The sequence below is a fragment of the Fusarium oxysporum genome, genomic scaffold (assembly GCF_000149955.1).
Source record: "Fusarium oxysporum f. sp. lycopersici 4287 supercont2.34 genomic scaffold, whole genome shotgun sequence".
NCBI classification, from domain to species: Eukaryota; Fungi; Ascomycota; class Sordariomycetes; order Hypocreales; family Nectriaceae; genus Fusarium; species Fusarium oxysporum.
In genome coordinates this window covers 326,609-353,688 of record NW_017264846.1, presented here as the reverse complement: position 1 = coordinate 353,688, position 27,080 = coordinate 326,609, and the positions used below count along the sequence as shown (strand labels likewise).

The following is a 27,080-nucleotide window of genomic DNA, read 5'->3' as shown; positions in this document are numbered from 1 at the left end:
GACGGCTGTGCCGTCCGGCCAGTGAGTCGTAGTGTCAGCGGAGCCGTCAACAGTACTGAAGACATCTATTTGACGTTCAGCTAAGGGCAGTGGATGCAAGGGAATGTTTTGCAAGTCGTCACTACTATCGGCGAGCGTAAGAATTGTAATTTTTGCATTTGAGCTGTTCCCGGGGTTGTATTTATAGATGGGAATGGGCCATTCGGTGTTGTTTATATTGCGCAGGGGAACTGAATGAATATATATAACGTGGTCGATAAGCGAGTGTCACAAAAATCTCAACCTCTTGACTTTAAATCGCTTTAAAACCGCCATAAACCATCTAATCAATTAAAACTACTCACTATACTCTTCTCTTGGGGTCTCAATCACTACCCGACAGGTCCTTGCATTATGCCCGGCCTTGCCGCATACACCGCAACGCCGACCACCCGGGCGCTCCGACCTTCCTTGAGCACCATTTCTAGATCATTCGGCCACTACCTGCGCATCAACATCCAACTGATCAATTACTTGCGATGCTTCCTGTACCGTCATTGCCCCTCCTTTCTGTAGTCTAGTCCTTTTTGCCCTTCGGCGCCGGCTTAGTATCTTATTTGCTTGTTCAAGATCCTTTAACCTAGCCTCTACTAAGGCTAGCCGATGTAGAGCGGCCTTTGTTGCTTTAGTACTAGAGTTTAAAGCTTCAACTATTGACTCTGGGGAGCTGCTTTTATGACTTCCGATTCGCCTTCGAGGTATTCAGATTGAGATTGAGCCTCAGTTGCTGTCTTTGGGGTCTTTGAACCCCATGGGGTCGAAGGTTTAGCAGCCTCCCCGGGAGGCGTTGGAGTCCGTAGCTGCACATCAAGCTTTGAGATTACATTTTCCGGGTTAAAAGGAGCAAGTCCAGCTCCTCTAAAACCTCCCCGGATATTTCTTTCAGTAAAAGTAGCTTTAAATGCAGTATAGAAGGCAGAAAAGAACTCGTTCTTAGAAATATGGGTTATAGAGCATTTAATCAGATGCTCTATTTCTCGACCATAAGCCTGTTTTAGCGGCCCAAAGCACCCAACATCAATGGGTTGAAGTAAGTGAGGTGCATGAGCAGGAATACATAGCGTAATGATCTTGTTCTCCTTATAATACCTCTCGAAATCGGCAGAGTGGTGGCTTTTGTGACTGTCAAGGATCAGAAGACGATAGGGACCAGTTGATCGGTTAGTTTTAAACCGATCAAAGTGCTTTAGCCAATTAAGACCCAGCTCGTTATTTGTCCATCCATTTTGGCTCGTTGCAATAACCCAATCACCTGGGAGGTTGCATTCTCGGTACCAATTCGCAAGGTGATATTGGCCTGCACCAATGATAAACGGCGCGATCGATTGGCCTTCCGCATTAATCGCCTGGATCACAGTAATCCATTCCCGGTTTCCAGGCTGCACTGATTTTGGTCTTCCTTGCCTTTCTGAACCGGTGACAACCATTCCGGCCATAATAACGCCCACCATAAAGCCAGTCTCATCAAAGTTCCAGATATCATCTGATCGGATACCATACTTCGCGATTGTGTTCTGTATAAGCCTGAACCAGCCACGAATAATAGTCGGATCTTCGCATTTGACTCTCTGAGAGTCATATCTCCGAAATATACGCATCTTTAGCTCTGGTTGTCACTTTATGAAGTTATGAGCCCAGCGCTTGCCAACAGGTGACGCGTCGCGGTCTATAAGCAGAGAATTGGCCATTTCTTCCACAAAACACAATCGCGAAGGAAATCCTCGCGAATCTAGGCCAAGGACGAATCGAATTATTATCTGTTCTTCTAGATCAGATAGTTTCCGTGAGTTTGGGATGGAATCGCGTCGTGATTGAATGCCATGTTGACGACGATGTAAGGTACGGTAATGGACTTTATAGATAGTTGCAGCGCGTCGGATACTTAATTTGGGGTCATTTTGAAGGGCCTGAAGTGCAAGAAGAATTCTAGCTTCATCTGAGGGTTGTGACATATTTGGTGGTTGAAAAGTATCTGATCAAATGGACATGATGTAAATTGAGGGTTCTTTGTGACACCCGCTTATCAACCACGTTATATATATACGTTATATTAAATTTGTGGTTAATTATGAGATAAATGTTCTTCTCGGGTTTATATATCTAAATTATTTCATCTAGGACTTTTGAACTCTAATTCTAGGACATTCAGACTAACAGTCTGAATCCTGAAGGAATTGAGGGCCCCCGGTTTTTCCAAAGTATGTCGTGTCATATTAACCGAGGTTGTGGTTTATTAGACGCCCTATATCGTTAGTATTGGGTGATCCACTGATGAGGGAAACAGGGACATTCTCTGCATAAGCACTACCAACGCCATTGAAGGCTGAGAAGGCGCCTACGCTATAGCTGGTTATGCAAACGCCAAGTCCCTTGCCACGAGCGTAGCCTTCGGCAGCTAAGGAGCAGCTCAGCTCATTCGTGCAGCCGACTCCGGCCAGGGATGGATGAGCCTCAAGTTTCTCAAGGAGGATGAGGTTATAAGTCCCTAGAACGATACAATGATGACGGATGCCAATCTGCACAAGTCTTGCGGCGAGATAATCACCTCCTGTGGAAGGTGACATGGAAGAAGAATGCGAGCTCGTTGAGCCAAGAGCAGTGAGGATGCATTAGTCGCCGGATAATGTTTTTCCTCGATTAAAAGTTGACTGAGAAACTCGGCCGACGCAGTTGCACTGAGCTGCCCTAAAATTCACTCGCCAATAGACGTTTTTTCCATGGATACTGTCTGCATATTAACAAAGAGACAATGCTTGAGTTTGATCATAAGGAAATACTATCATCAACTAACTGACTCTAATCAGCCTATCAGCATTACCAAGTGAGAAAACTTTGGTGATTTGACCGTTTCGTGTCATTGGTTTGTGTCGTATTGGAAGCGTATTTGCGTACTGGCAGAGTACAGCTAAAGAAACACGTTTTATCCTCCGTTGTAGCTCCCCTCACGAGCTTCGGAAGTCTAGTCACTTATTGCCACCTTAACGATCAAGCCACAATGATGATCAGATTATTAAAGTCGCGCATAAAAATGTATCGTCTCGGCCGCAACAACAGCTGAAAATGAATAGATGACCAGATCATCTCAGTATAATGAGTGTTGTATTCGCTGATTGCATTTGACGATAATACACTTCGTGCGGAAGTTGCGTGTGTGATATGCAAAATTAACTTCTTATATTAACTATCGGAAGCAGCATACAAGGCGTAGCATCACATGTAAGTCATTCCTTCAGTCACTTCGACTGTTGGATTGCAAGGACTTGCCGATGCCACGTAACCGAATCCACGCATCCTGATTTAAGGTAATTTAACTGTAGTGTTCCGCTGTTTCTTACGTTCAAAGCTCTACGTAGCCGAGACTGTATGATCCGTCTAAAGCCTGGAATGACGTGTGCCACATGTCAGAACACCTGACTGCCAATGTAAAATGAACGGCTCAATTTTATCATGTTATCAGAGAATGAGCCCATGTTATTGTAAACGCAAAATAAACATTTGTTTGAGGATCTTTGAATAGTCAGCCTGGTTGTACAAGATTGTATCTAATGAATTGCATGCCATAACCTTGATGCAACACAACGCTTATTACTGCCCAGCGACTTCTTCCAGCGTACGAGATCTTGATCTCTGCATGCTACTATCGATTGAACGGTATGGTTGGATTGTATTGCTAAACACTGGACCTCTATGTAATCAGATCAAAAAGTTGTCAAGCTGAAATAATCTGATAACTTTATCCAATACGTTGTCGAGATAGATGAAGGTTACAGTTTTAAAAACAAAACGCTATTTCCTGCATAATAAGGTATCATGCATAATATCTGGAAAAAACTTCTTCTCTCAGTTTCGACACGTTAAACCTGCATTATGACTCAGCCATCAACCAACCTTATTATTCAGTTGCAGCGTCCTTGGGTATACAACGACTCCTCATTCTTCAATGCCAGTCAACCACTGTCAAGCTGAACTAACATCATATTCAAATAGACTACTTCCAACTACGAAGAGGCTCCAGCCTATCGAGACGCAATCTGCACTACCACCTATTTCTTTTAGTCGAATCGACTCTCTCCCTCAATCGTTTCGCTGACGCCTCTATAGCGGCCTGCTCCTGATCATCCAGAGACAATTGAATCGTATGCAGAATCACTTTTCTTCCAACGACCGCGGGCATGCTCAAACAACACTTGAACTGGCCCTGAAAATGGCTGACAGGACTGACTTCACGTTTGTCCAAGGGGATGGAGCAACATATGTTTGCCGTGGTGGAGCCAATTCCGAACTGAGCCGATCCTTTACCTATGATTATATTTTGAGATCGGTGCTTGCAGATACCCTCGACTTTGATACGATCAACATTGTTCAACATATTTACTTCGGAAGTTGGCAATGCACCAACCGTTGCTGCTGACGATGCAACGACTTGGTCTTCTCCATGAACACCAACTATGAAAGCGTCTATGGACGAGGCGGCGACCTTAAAGAGGATTGATTAGCACACAACGGGGCGTGAAGAGTGAATGCTGTTGTCGTAAGAACTTACCGAACCTCAAGACGCTACCATTCCGCAGAGTCGAGCAGTATCTAAGGAAGTTCCCGAACCTATTACTTGTGACGCTGGAAGCCCGGAGATCTCCTTAGCGAGAGATGTCAGTAGATCAACGGGATTTGCGATGAGAAGCAAGATAGCATCAGTTCGGAAAGGCTTCATTGCGTCAATTACTGTTCGAACCATCGAGGTACTCCGAGAAGTGTATTCGACTGCGGTTTGGCCTACCATGCACCACCACCCTTTCGCCACGCAAAGAAAAAAAAACACCACCAAAACTCAACTATTTTACTTACACGGCGTTTGGCCAGAATAACCGTAATCTATAAAAACCCGTGTATTATAATACAAAAATGATGCCCCTTTACCTCAGTGGTTTTTTTTACTAGCCTTTCTGACCGCGTCTTGCGCTGCGGCTGTATGATTTCTTCTCTCACTTCAATCACCGACCCAGCCTCCGAATCCGACCCTGACTCCTCCGACGAGATATAACTCACCACAAAATCCTTTTTTCCGCTTCCCGTCCCTGTAATCACTTCTTCAGATGATAGAGCTTCATTGAGAGCCATAAACCATTTGCTAGGATTGGGGACAGCCTTCCTTTTCCTACCTATCTTTAGACGGGCCAGTTCCTCCTCCAAGCTAGCAATCTTCATGCTATGTGCCATTAATGCCTGCTGCTGGGTCTCGAACCCCTTTGCTATCATGTTATACCGCCTCCGCGTCTTTGGTGTCTTGTTCAGCCCCAGATCGCGAATCTGGCGGCTGGTTTTTGGCGTGTCATCCGACCCAAAATATGAGGCCCGCTCCGGCGTCCTCCTCGGGCTTTTTTTTGGTCTATCCTCTTGGATCTCCGGGTGCCGCAGTGCTTTAGATCGCGAGATGGGCCAATTTCCAGTGTCCCTCCAGCCGGAGAGTATGTTATTCTTTGTCATTCCCATTTCACGAGCTTTGGCGTAGGCTCGGATGAAATTCACCTTGTCTATCGGAGCAGAATCGGTCAAGCAAGCGAACTTTGCCAGCTCTCGACGATATGCAGCTTTGTATGCGTTAAATACTCCATTGTCTAATGGTTGGAATCCGTGGGAGCAGTGTGCTGGAAGATAGCAACAGTAAACGCTGTTCAAAAAGCACTTGGCCATCCATTCATGCTTCTCTCGGTTAGCAGTAGTTTTTTCCCGCAGCGAGTAAAGTACATGCCGTTGCATGGCTGCCGTGGCCATCCAGGATGATTAATCTGGCATCAGACTCGTCAGCAGGCTTTGTCTGGAGTAAATACACCCTGTCAAGCCATTCAACGCCGATGTGGTTGTCCGTCCACCTGTGGGGCGAAGTTATGTAGTACCAGTCTGCTATCTTCCTGAATTCTTCAAGAATCACTGTTTCTGGAGTTCTTTCCCCTTGAATATTATCCCAGGAGTCAAGACGCGGCCTTCAGCTGTGATGGCTTCGATAAATGAGGTCTAATTTCGAGTCTGTGGTCCCTTGAGAAGAGCCTTCCGCTTCGGATCCGCGCTTCCAATCACCAGGCTGTCCAGCCCTAACGAAGAAGGTTTAGTGAGCCAAATTTGAATAATATAGTTATAGGAGAAACGGAGACTTACCGAAGGCGGACATAATACCTCCTTCGTCGACGTGAACGGTGTTCTCAGGCTTGATCCAGCCGTATTGGCCTTCCCTGATATCAAAGTACCAATGAACGGCTTTGGGTATGAAAGAGTCGAACCTACTGGCTTCCTGACGTCTACCCATCTTGGGCTTAAGGTAGGAGCGCTGCTGAATGAATCTGGCCACCCAGTTGTGTCCTAATTCGCGCTGGTCGCCTTGCTGTCTCAGCAAGCCCATGGCGCAAGCGCGAATCTAGCTGTGGGACGGAGCATATCCCAGAGACTCTTGACGAAGAATCCAGGAAGCCAGCTTGTCCTCCTGATTCTTTGAAAGCCGTTGGTGAGGCTCAACCTGCTCGCTTACGGCCGTCTGGCCGTCGAGTCTGTCGATTAGGGTCATTCGAGGCACTCCCCGTCGCTGAGCCGCTTGACAGGGCGAAAAGCCACTATCTGTGACATCCAAAATAGCCCTAGCCATGTCATCTTCCGTGTAATCCCAACGAGGCCGCGATAAAGATATTTTGAACAAGTTGCAAGAAGCTAGCAGCAGATGTGTCGGAGATGGGAGGGAGGAAATTAAAGATTTAAGTGGTGAATTTTCCTTAGCCTGCCGCGCATACATCGAGTGCCCTGGTCAGCTAAACAATACTGAGGCCGAAAGTTTCAATCAATTCTATACCCGATTGGATCAATCTCTTGTAAAACAGCCATTGTTTTGGCTAAATTGTGTATAAATGAAAGTGGTGAGCTTTGGTGGTGAAATTATTTTTTTGCGTGGCGAAAGGGTGGTGGTGCATGGTATAAGAAACAGAATGAGATATGCATCACAAAAACTACAGATCAGGAGTATACAAATTTTCACCTCGTACCTAATAAGTGCTTGGATGAGGCTGTGATGACCACGATGTCACTCTTAGACGCCTCTCGGTTCGTGGCAGACCGTACTCGCGTGCGACTATTAGTACCATGCATTACCCACCTACCGGCAGCACCCACCTACTGGCAAGCAAAAAAAAAGTTTCCCCATACAAAATGCCCAATTTCACTTACACAGTATTTGACCAGAATTGAAGCTATTAGTATAGAATAATTTCTGTTGTATCAGAAAATTCATTCAGTCTGATATCGTCACATTGCTTTTTTGATTACGTATGCAGCATGGTCGCACGGGACTAATGTAAAATTTGTCAAAACATCTCCTTTGACACCCAGCCTCCCCGACGCTCCTTCCAATGTTCCCGATGCCAGCCCCTAATAATCGCCTTAAAAATGCCACACGTGTCTTATACAGAGGATGAAGTTGCTGAAGCAATGTTAGATGTCACGGATAACGGCCTCTCGCTTAACAAATCCGCCCAGAAACGTGAGATCCCTCGGTCGACTCTCGGGGACCGATTAAGAGGCCTACCGTCAAGGTCAGAGGTCACACAGCCTGCCCAGCTGTTATCCAAAACTGAAGAGTTTAGATTAGTCGCATGGATACTTCGGCAAGAGGCCTTGGGCTATGCTCCCTCTCACAGTCAAGTTCGCGCCACCGTCAATGCCCTCCTACGACAACAAGGAAGGGTAAAGCCTGTCGGTATACATTGGCTAGCCAGGTTCATGAAACGACATCCATCCATAATGACAAAGATAGGAAAACGCCAGGAGGCGTCGAGGTTCAATTGCTTTACCCCGACCGCTGTCAATTGGTACTTTGATATCCGGGAGAGAGAGTATGGCTGGATCAAGCCCGAGAACACAGTTAACGTTGATGAAGGCGGTATAATGGCCGGATTTGGCGAGTATCTATCGTTTTGACCAAGAGTTCAGCTAATCTATTGCGAATCTAGGCTTGGATTCTTTGGTTGTCGGCAGTAGTGATCCCAGGAAGAAGGTCTTCCTCAAAGGCTCCCAGTCCCGCACTTGGACTAGCTTTATCGAGGCCGTCACGGCAACTGGCCGTCTTCTGAAACCGGGGATTATCTTCAAAGGTAAAGAATTTCAGCAACAGTGGTTTATCGATGAGCTCAAGGAGGTGGCCGACTGGTATTATATCACGTCCGACAACGGCTGGACAGACAACCATATCGCAATTGAGTGGCTCAGAGAGGTGTATCTTCCCCAAACACAACCGGAAGATGAGTCCGATGCGAGGCTCATTATATTAGATGGTCATCGAAGCCATGTGTCTGTGAGTATCTGCCTGTCCTGAACCTCCTGAACCAAAAGTGCCGCTGACCCTAAATCCAGGATGAGTGGATGGCTATGTGTTTCTTGAGCAACGTATATTGTTGTTACTTGCCAGACCATTGCTCCCACGGCCTACAGCCGCTGGACAATGGCGTATTCAATGCCTCCAAGGCTGCCTATCACAAAGAACTCCGAAAGTTGACAAGCCTGGCTGATTCTGCCCCAGTAGATAAGGTCAACTTCATCAAGGCTTATGCCAAAGCCAGGGAGGTGGGTATGACGAAGAAAAACATCTTTTCGGGCTGCAGAGTGACTGGAAACTGGCCAATTTCACGCCGGAAAGCCCTCATACATCCTGAGATCCAGCCAGACAAGAAGGAAATGACGCCCGCAGCAGACAGCCATAGAGACGGGCAAGTCGACTCTGATAATACGCCGAAGACCAGCCGTCATATTAGGGATCTAGGAAATAACAAAAGCCCTACAACAAGAAGGCGGTATTCTATAATATCGAAATGTTTTGAAGCGCAAGAGTCAAAGATCGCTTCGCTAAGCTCTAGAGTAGCTAGTCTAGAGGAGGAAGTCGAGCGGTTGAGTAGAGGCAAGAAGAGAAAGGCGATACCGAATCCCAACAAGAAGTTCATGAAATTAGCCGAGACACTAGTGGCAGATGAAGCTATTTCTAGCCCAACCCAGGCAACTAAGGAGACAGAGGCTGTTGAGGAACTGATCGAGGTGGGAGGAGCGGAAGAGGATGAGGGCTCAAATTCGGAGGCGGAAGAGTTACCTGTCGCACGCACCCGCGCAGGCCGCACAGTTAAAAAACCAAAAGAATATTGAAATTCATTCGCATTCCAATTGAATGAAAGGAATCAATTTGTTTTTCGTAATTTGGTGACTCTTGGTAAGGGGGTTGAAAAGTAGCAGTTTGTATGGGTTGACTTTTTTTTGCTTACCGGTAGGTGGGTGTTACTGGTGGGTGGGTACTGCATTGTACGCCTTTGTGAGGAGGGCGGTCGTTTTCTGGCACCAAGTAAGAACCCAGCTTTATGAACACCGAAGCCTTGCTCAGCCGCTCTGGCCAGACATCCTCCTTGATATGGAAGGTGTCTAAATCGACAGGACCAGCAATGGATACATGTGCTGAAGAGCTTGGCCAACCGTGACCATTTGTCTTCTTGATCAGAAGGCGTAGAAACGTCATGTATTGAGCCTTAGGCGCACCATCTTCGAAGCTATTGACAAAGAATGCGGCCTTGCTGATTAAAGGCTCGCTCTACTAGACACTTCAGAGAATAAGGCGCTGAAGTCCCGAAAAGGCGCTGCACTAGATCACCGTAATCACTTCCTATCAGAAGTGCGTTGCCACTAAATCCCTAGCAGCCCGAATCGTATATTCAACAGTCTCAAAGCTGTTTAGTCCAGAAGTGAAGTACGTGTGATCTTTTCCTTGGAGATCATTAAACCTCTCATACCAACCATCCGCCAACGCCTCGGGACCCAGATGAGGGAAATAGTCGATCTGTCCACTGAATGCGCGTATGTCTGCAGCAACCAGCTTTGTGCTATCAGCATAAACGTTTTCCAAGTCTTTGTTAATCTTGCTCAAATCACGAATAAGATGCCTCTTGACTCGGGTGACGCTGGGGTGCGCAGGGTCATCTGCCGAGTAAACGTTGACGATGCTGGACTCTGGATGCAACCGGGTCAGGTATACAGGTTGACCTTCTGCTTTGAAAGGATCGAGAGGGTCTGGAAGCTCTTGGGAGACGGTCAGGTTGTCGCCAAGGTTGCTCATGCGGACGACTGATGCGAAATAGCTGTTGACGCCAACTTGTGCAAAAAGAGTTCGTTCAGCAGCCGAAAGCACCAGTTCTGATTTCTTTAGAGCTCGAGATGTGGGAGGGAACGCGATGATGACGTCCGAGCAGAGCTGTGTCTTTGTATGCCGCCCTTTAGTACTGCGGTATCGAATGCTTGGCTGGGGACTTCGATCTATATGAATCAGCTTTTATTGTAGTACTAGGTAATGGAACACATACTGATGCGCTGAATCTTGACACCAAGAAGAATTGATCCCTTGATGGTCTTGGATACATGTTTGAAGACCTCAAAAAAGTCTGCGTAGAGTTAGCCATTGCATGCGGCATGTCACTTGCTAGGTGGGAGGTTACCGGTTTTGAAAGGCTGCATCGTTCCAATAAAACTCGCAATAATATCTGACGCAAAGAACTGCAGGAAGTAGAGCTGTGATTTTGGTAAATTATGCAGTCAAAGCAGTAGGTGGACAGGATATGTAGCTCACTATTGGGATCTGAGTATAGTCGCCGTATCCGTAGTTCCCAGCACCGCGGTTGATAACAGAAGCTATGATGGGAAAATTGTTCGAGAGAAGCCATTCTTTAGCAGGAACAGTAAACTCTTTAGGGACCCCATTCTGCAAGCTCAGGTTAATACCGTGCTGTAATCTGCGGGCAACAACACCAACGAACTCGCCTTGTAGCCGGGAACTCCAATAGGAGCAAAGTCGTTCTGCCAAAGACCAGCATATCGCGTCAGCTCCTCCTGTAAGGCCTGGATAGCAGCAGGAGTTGACGCCTGCGTCAAAGCCGCAGATCCAGTCTTTGGGTCGTAATCATAGGTGTATGCAGGGTCAAACGTGTCGAAGCCGACTCCCGAGGAATTAACGACTCTGAAAGTCTCTGCAAAGCTCGGGCTTTCCGTGAAGAGCACAGCGCCGAGGGGGAAGTATTGACCGCTTTAGAAACCAGTCCATCAGTTGACAAATTCCAAGACGACGACCACCTACTGGCACAAGCCCGCAGGGTGCGAGAAGGGTGGACTTACTCTTCATAATGTGACTGGCACATGCCACCAACAGTATCGCGCTTCTCAAACATGACCGTCTTGTAACCCTTATCCTCGAGCGCCTTTGCCGCCGTAAGGCCGGATACGCCGGCGCCGACAATACAAATCGGGGGTTGAGGCTTTGAAGTAGCCGCTGCATTGGACAGCGATGCCAATATCGCTATCAACGAAAACAGCCTAATGGTCATGGTGTCAGATTGTTCAAGAAAAGGCTGAATAGAACGGGCAGGTAGTATTGTGCGAGTTCAGGAGTTTATATTGTACCATAACCCTCCGCTGAAAGCTGGAAAGTTAAAATTTTGGCCTTACAGAACTTGTCAGGCTGAATACGCTCCGTCCAACCAGATTTGGAACTTTTATACCATCGCCTCACCAATGTCAACCACACATGTCACAGCTGTAATACTCCTCCTAACTTACGAGGTGTTGGCCAATTGCGATGCCACAACTTATCGGAAGTTGCCGTACTTTGCCCCGCACCACACAGTAAGCGCTGACACGTGCTGGGAGGATTGGGAAAAGTACAAATCGTTGAGATCAAATACGAGCTATGTATGTATGCATGTATACTTTTCGTCCGAGGGGCCATGAGGCTTGTGAAAGTCCCCTATTGGGGCACAGGACGTGCTGGGCTAGGTATCATTCGCAAGCGATTTGACTCAAATCGTCTAACAAATTCGGTTATCTCGCTTGCGTTTTGGAGCCAAATCGCTTGGAGCGAAGCCGAGTAGCTGATTGGCTTAAAATAGCCCCAACCCCACATTTAGGGTTAGCTAGCGCCGACTTGGGGCTAGAGCTACTTCAGCGGGGCTATCTTGCAAATCTTACGTTTCACGCCACGCTTTAACTTAATATTACTAGACTGCGTCACTATTACAATTGCCTCCGTAAGTATAACGTGAATCACTAGTATGTGAGCCACTTTTCTTAGCCTTCAAACTAAATGTTACAACAAAAACACCACAAACTAGCCAATCAATTAAAATTACCTACTATCCTCTTCTCCGGATACCTCAATATCCTCCTGACATGTCCTTGCATTATGTCCCATCTTGCCGCATATCTCTATGAGTGTCATAAGCCTACACTTCCGTACCGAGCCCCGCATGACCCCCACTTTGGCTGATGTACATGGAGTGACCTGGAGGGCCAGAGGAATCAACCCCGCCCATTTCATCATACATTTCTTATTCATTCCTTACGACCTCATGGCTTCTCAACAAGACTCCGGCCTAGCGGTCAACGCGTATGACGATAGCTGTATTGTTGTTGCTAACAGCCGCCGCGAGCAGCAGGCTGATAATACCTGCCGACCAATCAAAGCTCCGGATCCCTCCCGCGGCTACCGTTTTCGGCCATTGAAGCTTCCAATTCGGGCCCCTAAGATCACAGCCTTGCCCCAAGAGCCGCTGTTGCTATTCCAGCAATTTGTACCTATTTCGCTAATAGAAAGCTGGGCCTGTTACACGAATAGTTGGGCTAGCCACGTGCTTGAAGAGGCTCGCTGTGGCCGTCGTACATTGAAGCCACAGTCACGGCTATTCCAATGGAAATCAACCTCTGCTGCAGAAATCTATATATGGATTGCAATCTTCATTTATATGAGACTACACACAGATAAGCAGATCAAGGACTATTGGAAGGCTTCGTCCCTAGGGAAGCAACGCCCTCTTCATCCAATTACAAAATGGATGACTTACACACGATTCCAGCTATTGTCACGGAACCTTCGCCTTTTTGACCACACAACTATCGATAAGGAAGCTTCTATTGAGGATTATAGCCGAACCTTCATCCGGGTTAGGTCCTGGTCTGACCATATACAGCAGGCGTTTTTAGACTTCTACTCACCAGGCACATCTATTGCTATAGATGAGTGTATGGTCCGCTTCCTAGGGAGAGACTTAGAGACAACAGTCGTACCTAACAAGCCTATCCCTCGAGGCTTCAAAGCTTGGGTTGTGGCCCAAGAAGGCTATTTCCTCCGGTGGCTTTGGCACCGGCCACATCGAAAATACGCGCCCGTAGGGGTCAGGCCTGCTTACCGGCGAAAATCACCACAGGTACGGAAACAGCGGCAAAGACGGCCAGTTAGGAAGTCAGAGAGAGCAGAGCATCTAAATCCTACCCAAGCTGTGGTTGTTGCCCTAGTAAAATTGCTGCCAAAAGCCAGGTATCACGTATTCCTAGATAACCTATTCTCCTACCCTAACCTCTTCCGCCGGCTTTATTAACTAGGGCACGGAGCCACAGGCATAGCCTGTCAGAAATGTGGCTTCTATAAACCCCTAGTCAAGCTGAAGAAGGTTAATAACACAGCAGCCGCTGACCTTGAGTTTAACTACCTTACGGCAGTCCCTACGAAGGATAACCTGGTCAGTTAGAAAGATAGGACCTCTATGATTTCCCTTACTAATATGTCTTTGGTTAGGTTAATCAGATCATTTGGAAAGACAACGCTCTTATGTTATTTTTATCTACGGTTTTCACAGGCGTTGAACGTGTTGACCGCAAGAGGAAGAGACCGACAACAGACCAACCGCCAGCACGGCCAATTAAGCGTATTTTTGGTGCCGAGCCTGTGAAGGTTATTTCTATCCCGTCAATTGCTGCTATCTACAATGAACAGATGGATGCTGTGGACCAAGGTGACCAAAGGCGAGCCTATTGGAGCCCCGACCACCGTGTCCGTAGGGGCAGCTGGAAGACCCTAGCTTGGGACTTCCTGCTAGAAATAGCCCTGATCAATAGCTTCATTTTACAGCTTAAAGGGCAGCCACAGTGGAAACATATAAAGTCACAAGCTGACTGGCGGCAACACATTGTGGATAGCCTCATTGCTAAGTATCAACCTGACAGTCAGTCAAGGCAGAGATTTCGTACTGGAGACGAATTTACGCCTGTAACAATGCATAATTAGGTCCGAAATAAAAACGCCTCGCCTTGTAAAGCTTGTAAAGGAATACGGGTTGGAAAGGGTCAACCGCAGCCCTTACAAGCTAATACAAACAATGGGAATAGGGGCAAAAGGGTTCAGTCACGGTATGGCTGTCAGGAGTGCAAAGTACCCCTATGTAGATCCGGGAATTGTTGGGACTTCTATCACCGCATAAATTAGGTGGGGCTGAATGTACCTTTCATTTGATGTCCTCTGGTTGGCTAGACCCCCCTGTCCGGTACGCAAACTCAGAGATACTAAATACTAACGAAATTGATCTGGGTTGCTTGCAGCAGCATCACAGAAAAATGCTCAATTAGGCCTAGGCCGGCTAGGCGCGGTACGTGATGTTGGATTCAAAATTATTGCCCCCCCCACTGTAGGCCCCTTGGCGTCGGACACGGCTCAGCCATCCAACATCCGCTTAGGTAAGCTTGGATTTCCTGGACTCCCATGTGCCATGCAGACGACAGCCGCATGATGGAGTTGGCCCGGCTTTGTTCCACTGTATCCGGCGTGTCTCAGCCAAAAGGACTGGCTACAGATTTGTAAAGCCCGGGATGATTACCAAACTCCGCTCGAATGCGGCGGATTTCTAGAGTACTGAAACTTTATGATGTTCCCGACTCCGAGAATCGTTGCTCGACTCTCGAGGGAATTGGTATAAGGCCAGCTGTTTAAAATCCAAGCTGGAGCAACAAATTTCATGATGCCTCTTTGCAATCTACAACCATTCCTCGAGCAAAGTCCATCGCTAAAACAGCCCATCGTCACCCTCTGAACAACTTGGACCACTGACCCTCCTTGATAGCTTGCTAAACACCTTTGATCACACTTCAATCACCACCATCATGTTTCCCGTCGTCGCTGTTCCCGGAGGCCGTGGCAACCTTGGCCGCACCATCGTCGAGGCCATTCTAGAAGACGGAAAATTCACGCCCATCATCCTAGCTCGCGAGGTAGGCTGGCACCAATCGCTTGACTGCCGCGGCGAAGCTGACGGCATGCCACTGCAGGAGGACGCCGCGCTGTCGGAGAAGATCGGCGCTCGTATCATTGCCGTCGATTACAGCAACGTGCAAGCTCTGACGAAGCTTCTCGAGGATGAGAAAGTTGAGGTCGTCATCTCAACTCTCAACCTCGTCACTGGCGCCGATCCAGAGCTGAGCCTCATCAAGGCCGCCGAGGCTTCCAGCGTCACCAAGCGCTACATTCCCGCCATTTGGGGCATCAAGTTCGGCCAAGAGTAAGCATTTCTTACCACAATCGCTCTCGGATTGGCGGTCTTCCATTTCCTTCTTGCTGTATAATTTATAGCCGCAGGCTGATCAGTGTGCCAGGATCATCGACATCTTTCCTCCCGCCAAGTTCAAGACTGATGTCATTGACGCGGTGACCGCGAGCAACCTCGAGTACAGCATCTGGATTCCGGGCTATTTCTTGGATTGGTTCACCTACCCCGGTGTCAAGACTTATATGCAGCCTTTTTCCATCGTTGTCGATTTTGCCCATAACACCGCCGCCATCCCCATCCGCGGAGATATCCCCGTCGCACTCACCCACACGGTCGACATGGCCAAGCTTGTCGCCAAGGCCCTGACCCTCCCGAAGTGGGAGCCGGAGACGTACTGCATCGCCGAAAAGATCACCTGGGACCAAATGATTGCCATTGGCGAGAAGGTAAAGAAGACAAAGTTCAAGGTCACGTACGACACCCTGGATACACTCAAGACGCATACCGTCGCCGAACTCCCGGGTCATCCCGAGGCCTACAAGTTCATTCCCAAGCCGATGCTTCAGTCCATCTTGGCGACCTTTGGCATCATGTTTGGCACGGGCGCTTTCGATCTGAAGTATGGCCACGCCATTCAGGATGACTTCCCAGAAGTCAAGGTCCGCAAGGTCGAGGAGCTGCTGACCGAGGCCTGGAAGACCGATTGAGTACTACACTGAAATCTTGGTTTGAAATAGCCATCCGATGATGACGGATTACTTCTTCTCCCGGTGTTATCGTCTGATTTTATGGCAGAGCCAGGAACTCCTTTTGAATAAAGTCATGGGCGTTGTTCTTCAAGTCAGGAACTCGCGACGAATCTCAGCGAGCATGGCAACTGAGAGGGGTTCATAGACCATACCAATAAATGACATAGACAATGTTGAGAACCACTTTCATATCCCCCAAAGAGGAGGGAAACCCCCGCTCTATATGCTAATTCGCTCTCAAGTATCCGATTCACCAAATCGAGGCTGGGCATTAGGAGCTCCTATCTTAGGCTACTCTTCAACAGCACGCGAGCAATACATACAGCGTTCCGCGACGTTTTGTTGTTGGATTGCGCAGTGATGCTGAGTGCACTTGATAGAAAGTTGGTTAATATTGTACTGATTGTACCGTAATTATTTGTTTTAATGAACGTGAAGGCCCTATTTATATTTCCATATGAGCCTTACATGACGTTGACTGGAAACTCAGGGATATACAAGGTGTCCTTGAGGTTAATGGTGACTCCTTCTTGCCACTTGCTTATAAAGGTAAAATTTACTGTTCCTCTACCGGATGGGAAAACCTTCCCGCCACCAGTAACAAGGACAGTTCGCGTTGCAGATCGTAATTCGCGGAGGAGACTCCGCCTATTGCAGATATGAACTGTAGAACCAGTATCGAACGGCCATTTCATACGTGCACTGATGTTATCCAGTGACTTTGCCCGTCAGCATGGCTTCGCTCGAGACTTTATCTTTCAGCATCATAAAGGACCTTTCGACCGTCATATGGTTCGATTCCTTAATGTGAAGATTTTTGACGTCATCGTGTTGGTTGTGCATGGCTTATAGTAATTGGATTCCAAGTATCTATTCCGATGCCATTTACTTTCAAGCTGAGGAAAGAAGGAAGGAAGGAAAAGGCCACAGTAATCAGAGTTTTGTTGTTCTTCCAGTCCCACTTCGCGCCTATTGGCGTAGCCACAGCAACAAGGTCCTGGCCCATTCATTACATTAGGTACGAATTCGTCAGGTCTGGGGACGCGGACCTGCAACCTGGCGATGGAACCAAAGACGTGGAGGGAGGAGGCCTCTACGACAGACCTGGGGGCCACAACGGATGGGAGGCGGTGAGACGATCTGACCCGGAGAAGGACCACCGCCGTCACCAGCGCCAAAGGCAGCAGTGTCCTGAGGGGAACCCAGGCCGGGATATGAGATGGTGGAAGACGAGAAAATGCAGTTGTGTAGGCTGTCGCCAGGATACAAGGTGCCCTTTTGCTCACACGGATGAGGAGAGTTGGTGCACCTATTGCAGGGTCCTGGGCCACTGTGTCGATGGCTGCGAGTGGACCACGACTACTAATAAATGATCCTCTAGATGATGAGCCAGGAAGGTGCATCCAAGGCCTGGCGCGAAAGGTTATAATATCATTTCCGACAGCCGGCAGATTGTTCTTATAGGCGAAATGTCCCGCGACCAGTCTCCCTGGTCGGGCGATACCTCCAAGACCTGAGGGAAACGCAGCGGGAATTGGTTCATCGCCGCCATGCGTTCGTCTCCCCTCCTTGCCCCCCTCATCGTCGCTATTCACACCCTCGACCCTCATGTCGCTGGCATTTTTCGTTTCCATGATGCCAAGTTCAATTAAAACGGAAGTGTAGGGTACAGTAGAGGACAAAAAAGAAGTTATAAAAACTAGAAAGAAAATCCAGGCAGTCTACTGTAAGCTATCACGCTGTCTGCGCTTGCTCTGCCTGCCGCCTCTCTTTTTCCTCCACTCCGGCCCTCGCCTCTCAATGGCCAGCATCCTCGGAAACAAAACCACAGGCAGACCAGCCAGCAATGTAAATGACCATCCTCTTACCAACCTGGAGATCATGTAGTCGACTATCGCAGTGCCCACGCCGCCCATCAGACACCTGACAAGATTGTTAGCTGCCGTCGCAGTGGCAGGCGAGTTCGGGTTTAGGTCGACGATCAGCGTGTTCATGATGCTGAAGCTCCCCGTTATGCACAATCCAACGGCGATCGATGGAGAAGCCTATCTTGCGGGCGATGCGAGCGTAATTCCAGTCGAGATACCCTTGCCCAAGACTGGCTATACAGCAACCTGCTTCATATGGCAGGTAGCAGAGGCCCAACTCGAGGGTGTTGAAGCCGTAGATCTCCTTGAACAGGGTCGACAGAGTCGCAGCCACAGTGATGAAGTCGAGGTACAAGATAGAGTTGTACACCAATACCAGAAACATCTCTTGTTCGAAGATAATTTTGATCGTTCGAAGAGGGTTGGGAAACCGGAGCTTCGCGATCGAAGAGGCGACTTCCTCCTGAGCCCCGCCTTTGTTTTTGCGGAGGAAATCCATCAAGGGCCGGTTCCAGCGCTGTGCTGGGATACTCCCATTGCCAACCACCTTGCGGCACGACTCGGGGACCATGAGGGTGAAGATGACAAGCCAGGTGGCCGCGAGAATGGCACAGAACCAGAAAATCGCAGGCCAGCCGAGATACTGGCTGAGGATATGTTGGGAAACTGGGAATTCCCCTTATCTTCAGGATTCAGACTGTTAGTCTGAAAGTCCTAGATTTAAAGTCCAAAAGTCCTAGATACCATCATCTAGAGATATAAACCCGAGAAGAACTCTCAGCTCAATAATGAACAATCAAGTTTCATATAACGTCCGTCACCCACAGACCGGCCACTCCCACAGACTGGCCACCTCGGCCAAAACACCAAGAACCAGATATTGTAATCAATTAATTAATTATCTCAACACCACACTTTTTATATTAAATAAAAGTCTGGTCAGTGAATATTTAAATGAAACTGAGTACAAAGATCCTCAAGTTTTAATTTCTGGACCCTATTTGCCGTTCTTTCTGGTTGCAAAGTCCTCCACATCTGTTCACGAGCCTTCTTTATCGCTGGAATCTTTGCGAACTCGGCATTTGGGTTATAGATAACCTTTTTACGCCTTTTCGGGAGATATTCTTCTCTTTCGCGTTGCAGAACACATATTTCTCTATTCTGCTTTTCCATTTCGAAGTTCTGACTATCCAATTGCCTTCCAATCTTCCTGAACAGCAGCCTGACGGTCGGATCTTGAGTAGCAGTCGCTGGGACAGCCTCTAGAGCTCGCCGAAGCTGTACAGACGACCGGGGAGTCTTCAAGAGACTGGAATCCTGCTCTTTGGCGGGCGAAATCGCTGTGGCAGCGGGAGAAGGTGTCTCAGTGACCATTGGGTTCATCAGGACCTTCGCCAGATTGACAGGCCACAGTCCAGTGGCTTTGAAGCCGGCGAGGTCGTTGGACTTCGTGATAGCTTCTTTCCGAGCTTTGTCGTAAGTATATAGAAATGTAATCTTGCCGATATGGCTGCTATCAGCGATACAAGCGAGATCTGAAAGAAGTCGACGATATGCTCTCTTCAGCGGTCCAAATACAGCAACATCCAGTGGCTGTAGGACGTGGGAAGCGTGAGCAGGAAGAAATGACAGATATATATTGTTATTATAGCATTTCCAAAGGAATTCCTCAGTCATATGACTTCCATGACCGTCAAGAATAAGAAGTCGGGGTTCGTTCTTATTCTCGGGCTTTGTCGATGGAATAAAAACTTTTTTCAACCAAACCAACGCCAATTTATTGCTTGTCCAACCGTTTTCACTACAGCTGAACTCCCAGTCATCTAGGGAGTCCAAATCTTCAGGGAAATGTTGTTGTTGAACTGTTTTCCCCTTGAAGATAACTGCAGGTCTCAGGACTTTCCCGGTTGCTGAGATACACTCGAGTATTGTAATCCAAGACCTGGAACCAGGTTGACGAATAAGTACTGACTTCTTGCCCTTGTGACCGAGGAATAGACCGTTCATTCCTATTCCTTCCATCATTCCAACTTCGTCGACGTTGTATCTGTTCTTCTGCTTGATTATTCGTATCGCCGGCATCATCAGCAGCATAAAAAAGGCCTTTATCAGTTCAGAAGATGCTCCATTGTATCGCTCAGAATCAATTTTCTTGCCTTTTAAAGTCCTAATATCTGTATTTCGACTTGAAAAGCCCTGTAACCAGTTTTTTCCGACGCCTTCTGGGAAGCCGTTGCGGACGGCAATCTTACTGGCGAACTCTCTGACTTGCTGATGCGATACAGGGCATCCTAGATCAGCCTGGACGATAATCCAATCTCACAGGCGCTTTTTCTGAATATCAGAGAGCTTTTGCCGTGATTTTTGGGCTTCTCTTGGTGTTGTGCTTCCTTTGACCCGACCTTGTAGAGTGGAACGGTTGATGCCACAAGCTTCGGCTGCTTTGTTCACTGAAACTCCATCTGCAACCATCTGGAGCGCGGTACTTATATCTTTTTCAGTAAAAGAAGGCATTTTGAATTGATCGGTGTTGGTTTGAAATTAATTGGAATTAAATTCGTAGAGTTGTGGCCGTTTAAAGTGTGTACAAATTGGGTGGCTGGCTAAGAAATGAGGTGGCCAGTCTGTGGGGGTGGCCGGCCTGTGGGTGACGAACGTTAATATATATTTTCACCCAGCACTACTGCGCTGTTGAGACAGTGCGGCGAAGGTGGTCCGATCTGCTGGTGGCTGGGATGTGGATACTATGTAAGGAGCTGTGCTCCTCTCGGACATATGTAACTTAGAACAATAACAACACAATGAGCCTATTCGTTTTATCATGCGCAATATAAACAACAATTGGAAGACGTGGCTTTGAGCGTTCTAAACAATCCGATATGGGTGGTCGCGACACTTTTTGACGGAGATGAAAAGAGGCTGCTTGCGACGTTATTGCCGGTGCTTGCTCGTGGTTGCGTCAGTTGAAGGATTCAGCTGAAGACCTCCCGGAAATGGAAAGTTTCATGGCGCTCACTGGCCGCATTCGTTGCAAGCGGCCAGTAAGGAGTTAGTGGATCATGTCCATGTACCCAGGCAAAACCTTCGGGTTCCGATCCAGCCCGGACAGACAAATCGCGCCGATCAAGAATAGGGGACTCTTACTGCCCATCTCGCGTGTCTACGCCCAGAGGCAAATCGTCTGCAACTCTCGACGCCCGGACTGTTCACGGAGCCCGGGACATGGCAAAGCAGCCAATGAAATTCCAGACCACCCACCTGCGGTTTAAAGGCGCCTCCGTGTTTCCGACCGATAAGCCGCAGGTTAAGTATGTGGTGTTATCTCCTAAGAGCTCAAGGGGCTCCAATCCGTACCCGCCCCACCTTATCCCTGTCATCACACCAGTACAAGCGGGGTACCAAAAGCTTCATGTCGCACTGGATGTGCTTAAAATGGGTTGAAGGTCGGGTCATTCATAATGAGCAGCAGTAGTGAGTTGATTGGATCTATCTTCTGTGTGGGGTATTCCATCCCACAGGTTTTACTTTAAATCATCCAGCTTGATTACTAAGGGCTGTTGTTGCTGAGGATCATTGATGCCCGGCCTGCGAGACAAGGTGCTGGTTTTGTGAATTAGCCGGCCCTCCCCCCCCCCCCCCCACACAATAAGGGCTAAGCTTGCCCAATCAGCGTAGGATAGCTCGAAACAGATCCGACCAAACCAACAGCCAATCAGGCGGTGTTAACGAACGCCAAATGTTACTCACCATATGGCAGTCTGTCTTGGCTCATTCAAATTGCTTCTTATCTTATCTCGACAGGGCTGACCTCCTCGTCGCTGCGGCTAAAAGGCCAAGAAATACGAAAAACCCCGCACATCAGTCAGCCCGCATTGATTTTATTAATCATTACACATTGTGGCAAAAGCAAACTCGTCATTGCGGCGGCTGATATTTTGAGGCTCACGGGCATTACCAACCATCGAACCACTCGCATTATAAAACCAAGTCCACTAATGCGGGCACAACACCATTTCTCTGTCACGGTCCCCCTTCCCGGCAACCTTCCGCCTCAATTCCTCATTGGCTGGCTACAGAAATACACCACGACCCTGAAACACAATTTCTCCGTACTCAGCTTTGTGGAGATCTCAACTCTGCCGGCGTCGATCGCAGACGATCCTTTTATTGGGCCTTGGGACGCCACTGTTCGCACATACCACATAGATGAGCTGTACACGCTGATCCCCGGGCTCACGGTGCGGATGCAATGGTCAGCAGTTTACAAATGTGTGCCTGGCGGTATTCGGCTGCGCGTGTCCGCCCCTAATGGAAACGTAATTCGGTCGCAATGGATTGTTCGGCCATGTTGGGATGGTTCAACTCTAACGAGTCCGGGATCTGGCTCTACGTCAAGTTCAACAGTTGTGGAGGACATGTGGGAGCTATATGACGAGGGATATCTGGAGGGCAATAGGCTGATAATGCCATTTTCTAGTAGATATATCGACATGGTGCATGATATCCAATCAAAGGACATGGTTGAAGCGGCGTTGCTGGACTTCATCACTGGGAAATTCACATGAGTTAATCTGATGAAGGAGACCAAACCCCCCAGATCTCCTAAATCCTGACTGAGAAGCTATCTTTGATCGTCTTATTTATACCAATTACCCTACTATGCGCAGTCGACGAAATACAACAAATCTGGTCAACTGTCTCCTGTAAAAAACTTTCCTTGGCACCCGCTATTAGCGTCTTGCTAGGGTCAAGAATTTTTGCAAGCCAAAATGGCAGGAAAAGCAACTGTGGGGCTAACGGAACCCTAACAGCCGCTGGTAGAAAGGGATTCAGAGAGTTGACCTTCGTGACGAGTGTCCAACGACACTGAGCTTCGCGAGCTCTTGACATCGCCTCCGGGCGCCATTCCTTATGTGTTATCTGCGACTTCTTTCTACCTCGACATTTCGGGCTCTGCGCCCTCGATTTTCCCCCGTACGACAGACCGCCTCGGCTGCCCAGACGATATTCGCAGCACCCTGCTGCTAGACATTCAGGATCGTTGCACCCTCACCCTCACCTTCGCCTGCAGTTTAACACTGCCTCGACCGACCACTGCAGCTTTGGCTGCCCGAACAACACCAGCAGCCCTCAGCTGCTCGACTTTCTGGGTCCTTTGGAACCTCTACGAGGAGCAGCTCACGAGCAAACCGAGCCTGTATTTCCCAACCTTCTTCATCCTGTTACTCCAGGAAAAGCCAAAAAACAGTTCAATTCGATACGAGACAAGCTTCAAATTCTCAGCAGTCCAACGAGAGCTATCTTAGAAGATGTAGAGTCTTCTTTAGACTATGCAATTATCGCCAAATCGGCACAGAAGGATATCGTAAGATGACAGAAGGAAAAACTCGAACTGGAGGCACGCCGGACCGGCACGCTTCGCCGGATCCGTAACCCCGATGGAGATGTTTATACAATCCGGCAGCTACGCGAGATGGTGCCAGATCAAGCTCTACTCCTTGCGCAGGTCATCGTCGCTTTTCCCTCATTTCATCCTGATAACAGCCATTGTGCACCTCGAAATTGATTTCATCTCGACCAAGAACTTGGGAAGAGGCGCGATAATAAGTTCTCATATTCCTGAGATCATCATCCAGGCCATGAATGACCTTATGGAAATGTCACAATACCAACAACATGCCAAAAAAAGACCTAAGCATCTTGCAAAAACAACTCAAGGTGTGGAGTGGTGAGGAATACGTTAGTTACAGCGCAGCTTCCATCCCCCACGATGATAGCCTGCTCATACCGTACCTGAACAGCCTTAATATTCATCGAAAGGATTCAGACTCATTCTGGAGCAAGGCTTTGCGCCATATTTAGGGGCACAGGTCGCAGAAATGAAGTTGCTGGAGCTTGAGTTTCTATACCGTGTGGACCGGAGAATTGTGCCAACCTAGAGATTCTGATGGCGTACTACTATGGCCTATTCGAGCGCACTTTAGGGTACACATTGGCACTGTCCCACCGGAAATAATGACACGTCACTACACAAAGACGATGCCGCCGGCTAGGCGGCTTATTCCAAGGCCCCAAACAGCATGTGGTTTTTAAGTAATACTCCGACGAAGCGGATGGGAAAGGCGGAGGCAAATGCACCTGTGATTTCAGAGGCTCACTGAGATAGAATATAGGCGACGGCTGGTTTTGCACGGAGGGGGATCCACCTCGTCTCGATGAAGGGGCTGATCTAAGTTCATCTCTTTGTACAGTCGATGTCGTATTCTGGCTTGCCGATGATGCAGGTTCAATCGCCTATGATGGTGAGGCACGTCGTTCAATGCAAGTGGTGTCCTGGGGCAAGATTGACAAACATAAGTGAATAAGTCGGTGATTTAAAGCAGATGGGAGGAAAGCATATGCCAAGAAAATATGGTAAGGGGATGGGGCTGGTGATTTTAGGGACTGAAATATAAAGCTGCCCAAGCTCGCTGCTGTCTGCGCCATGACAGACCCCGCTCTAGTCGAATCTGCAATCTGTCATCATTCTGACGCATGTTGTCTTTTGCTCTCTTCGCTTATTCAGATAGAGAACAGCGGCTCCTCCTGGAATGCCTAGTTAGCACCTCCATTTATAAAACCGAGCCATTGTCAGATACTCAATTACAAGCTTAGAAGCTGCGGTCACCTTCGACTCGCAAAATGTGGGGCATTTCCGTATTTCAAGACCTGTATTTCTCGCTGGTGTTGGCGTTTCGAGCTGGAAAAAAAAACAAGACACGAAGTGCTGTGAGTTACAAATCTAACGTCGCACCTCACAGCATCCTTGCTGACCGACGAAGAATCATGCTTATGTGTGCGTTGACTGCTACGACAACTTGCTATTGTCTGATTCTGTAGGGTTCCTTTGTTCCCGAATGCGTCTATAAGTCGAGAGCCGGTAACCAGAGCTCTAGGAATCCGTCTCCTCGTTCGAGCGCGCAGCCAGCGACAAGTAACGCAAATTTGAGCCCTCCGCTCATGAGAGGGTGAATTCCAGTCCCTAAAGGAATGCTTTTATTTTTTTATTCTTTTAAAAAAAGGAAGAAGAAAAAGAGAAAGAAAGAGAAGAACAGAATGGAGGAAGGAAGACAAAAAGAAAAATAGTCGAACATGTGCAGAAGCATCAACCCTCAATGGTCAAGCCATGATTCTCAATGGCCTCACGTTGAAGGCCACTTATGAAGACCATTCAGGAGCGTGATTGCTGGACAAGCGAATACGACATCGGAAGGCAGAGTACGATATAGAATTGAAGGGCCGGCCGGAGATGAAGCTATCGTGGTAGAAGGAAAGGACGATAAGCCGTGTACGAATCAGTGAGTCAGCCCGCTGGGCTGAAGACTTTCTCCAGTGGTAGCTATTCATTAGTAGCTGTCCCTTATGCACTGCGTGCTGGCTTAATTGCTTCCAAGCGGTCTGTCAATGACTGAAATGTAGGATCCGACGTTTCGAGCTGAACATTGAGGTCAAGTTTGCCTCGAGCCTTGCAATGTGACACACTCGGAAGAAAATATACCTGCTCGCAACCATCGGGAAATAAAGAGTGGAACAGTTGAACTGAATCAAAATCAATGCAATTTCCCTCACACATTGCTTTAGTTGAAGACAGGAATTATTCTATGATGTCGTGACGGATGAGAATGTGACAGTGAGAGTTGTTGGGGATGCCGATATTTTCACCCCATAGGAGAGACTGTGTTCCTCAATATTTATGGTAGTTCCCCTCACCCTAGCCTCATTTTCCCAACAGCCTGATGTGGTCGATTTTCGAATGAATGGGCTATAGACCGCGCAAGGATTCCTTTTCTCCCGGAAGACATACGCGTCACTGAAGAATCATATGGCATTCAACCATGAATATTACATTAGAGCGTTTGAAGACGTGATTCTCCCGGCCTCGTGACCGGTTTTCAGTAAAATTTAAATGTGACTTACTCTAACATGGGTCTAGAAACATTTCAAACGGCCACCATGGCCCCCTAATTCAATATCCTCTGCCTGGCCAGTTCCGATATCACCCCTTACTAGACGTGGATCGGGGCTATCTATCAATACAACATTTCGAGGGCTTCAAGTGGATGAGGTTGCTCGGGACCCATTGTTGGAAGTGCGATGGTAATGGTTGTTGCTAGCACTAAATATCAGAAAGAACATGCAATCATTGTTGTCTCAGAATCCCCAATTCATCCGGATATACAAGTTTCTGAACGGACCAAGGAGCGGCATAGGTTCTATTCCAGCATGCCACACCCTCCTTACTAGCAGCTGCCTTATTCTTCTGTACATTCTTATTCATCGGGTTTACATATTCGCTAGATGGAGTCGAGGGGTAAGGGAGTAAATTGTTCATAGGCATCCCAGCACCTGCGGTCTAATGCCATATTCAGGGTTAGCGTGAGAACGACACAATTGCGCCTAGGAAGACTAAACCAGACAGAAATCGCACCAGGCACCAAATATCAGGACACTGTTGCGGCACTTGGCAGAGCCCTGTTCGTGGTCAATACTTAAGGTTTTGAGTCAGGAATGGAAGCTTACATAGTAATTCGCACAGGGGCTGGTCATCTTAGGGAAAATATTATCGATCAAAGATAGCTTAACTGTATGTGGATTCTCCAAGGGAACGAAGAGGAAAGGTGTAAAAAGGATCAGAAAGAATGAGATCAAGTATCGCAGGGCCAGGGTATGAAATCTTCCTAGTACAGCCTTCAACGCAGCACAGCCGGAAGGGGTGACATACTGTCTATAAATTAACAAATGGCCCAACAGGTGTAGCGGATGTCATTCTGATGGCAAAATCCGCCAGCTTGTACCGTTGTGGGTGCGATTGGTTTGGCTGTATTGATTAGGCAATACTGAGTTCAATTGGCGGGTGGCCATTGCCATTTACGCTAAACGTGAACGCTAGTTCAAGAATTGCTAAGTGATTTTGCCTTATAGAGCCGGCTGCAATGTAATGTTGTGTCTGCACGGTGGTAGGAAGCTTGCTCTGGTCAACCAAGCCAGGATGCTGAACCAATCTCAAACGTCCAGGT

At 47.9% G+C, this 27,080-nt stretch overlaps 5 protein-coding genes across 5 annotated transcripts; 2 read left to right on the top strand and 3 right to left on the bottom strand.

Annotated features, from left to right (window-relative positions):
- Positions 1-9,718: 9,718 nt before the first annotated feature.
- Positions 9,719-11,423, bottom strand: FOXG_16370 (uncharacterized protein; the record flags this gene model as incomplete). Its single annotated transcript, XM_018396403.1, has 6 exons — positions 9,719-10,362; positions 10,410-10,487; positions 10,542-10,614; positions 10,673-10,804; positions 10,852-11,125; positions 11,215-11,423. The coding sequence occupies 6 exons, from the start codon at positions 11,421-11,423 to the stop codon at positions 9,719-9,721; spliced, it is 1,410 nt and encodes a 469-aa protein (XP_018257014.1).
- Positions 11,424-15,024: 3,601 nt separating this feature from the next.
- On the top strand, positions 15,025-16,114 carry FOXG_16369 (uncharacterized protein; the record flags this gene model as incomplete). Its single annotated transcript, XM_018396402.1, has 3 exons — positions 15,025-15,132; positions 15,190-15,419; positions 15,514-16,114. The coding sequence occupies 3 exons, from the start codon at positions 15,025-15,027 to the stop codon at positions 16,112-16,114; spliced, it is 939 nt and encodes a 312-aa protein (XP_018257013.1).
- A 506-nt stretch (positions 16,115-16,620) lies between these two features.
- On the bottom strand, positions 16,621-17,790 carry FOXG_16368 (uncharacterized protein; the record flags this gene model as incomplete). Its single annotated transcript, XM_018396401.1, has 2 exons — positions 16,621-16,875; positions 17,170-17,790. The coding sequence occupies 2 exons, from the start codon at positions 17,788-17,790 to the stop codon at positions 16,621-16,623; spliced, it is 876 nt and encodes a 291-aa protein (XP_018257012.1).
- A 301-nt stretch (positions 17,791-18,091) lies between these two features.
- FOXG_16367 (uncharacterized protein) lies at positions 18,092-18,595 on the bottom strand (the record flags this gene model as incomplete). Its single annotated transcript, XM_018396400.1, has 1 exon — positions 18,092-18,595. One exon carries the CDS (start codon positions 18,593-18,595, stop codon positions 18,092-18,094), a length of 504 nt encoding a protein of 167 aa, XP_018257011.1.
- A 3,424-nt stretch (positions 18,596-22,019) lies between these two features.
- On the top strand, positions 22,020-23,330 carry FOXG_16366 (uncharacterized protein; the record flags this gene model as incomplete). Its single annotated transcript, XM_018396399.1, has 2 exons — positions 22,020-22,500; positions 22,879-23,330. The coding sequence occupies 2 exons, from the start codon at positions 22,020-22,022 to the stop codon at positions 23,328-23,330; spliced, it is 933 nt and encodes a 310-aa protein (XP_018257010.1).
- Positions 23,331-27,080: the final 3,750 nt, after the last annotated feature.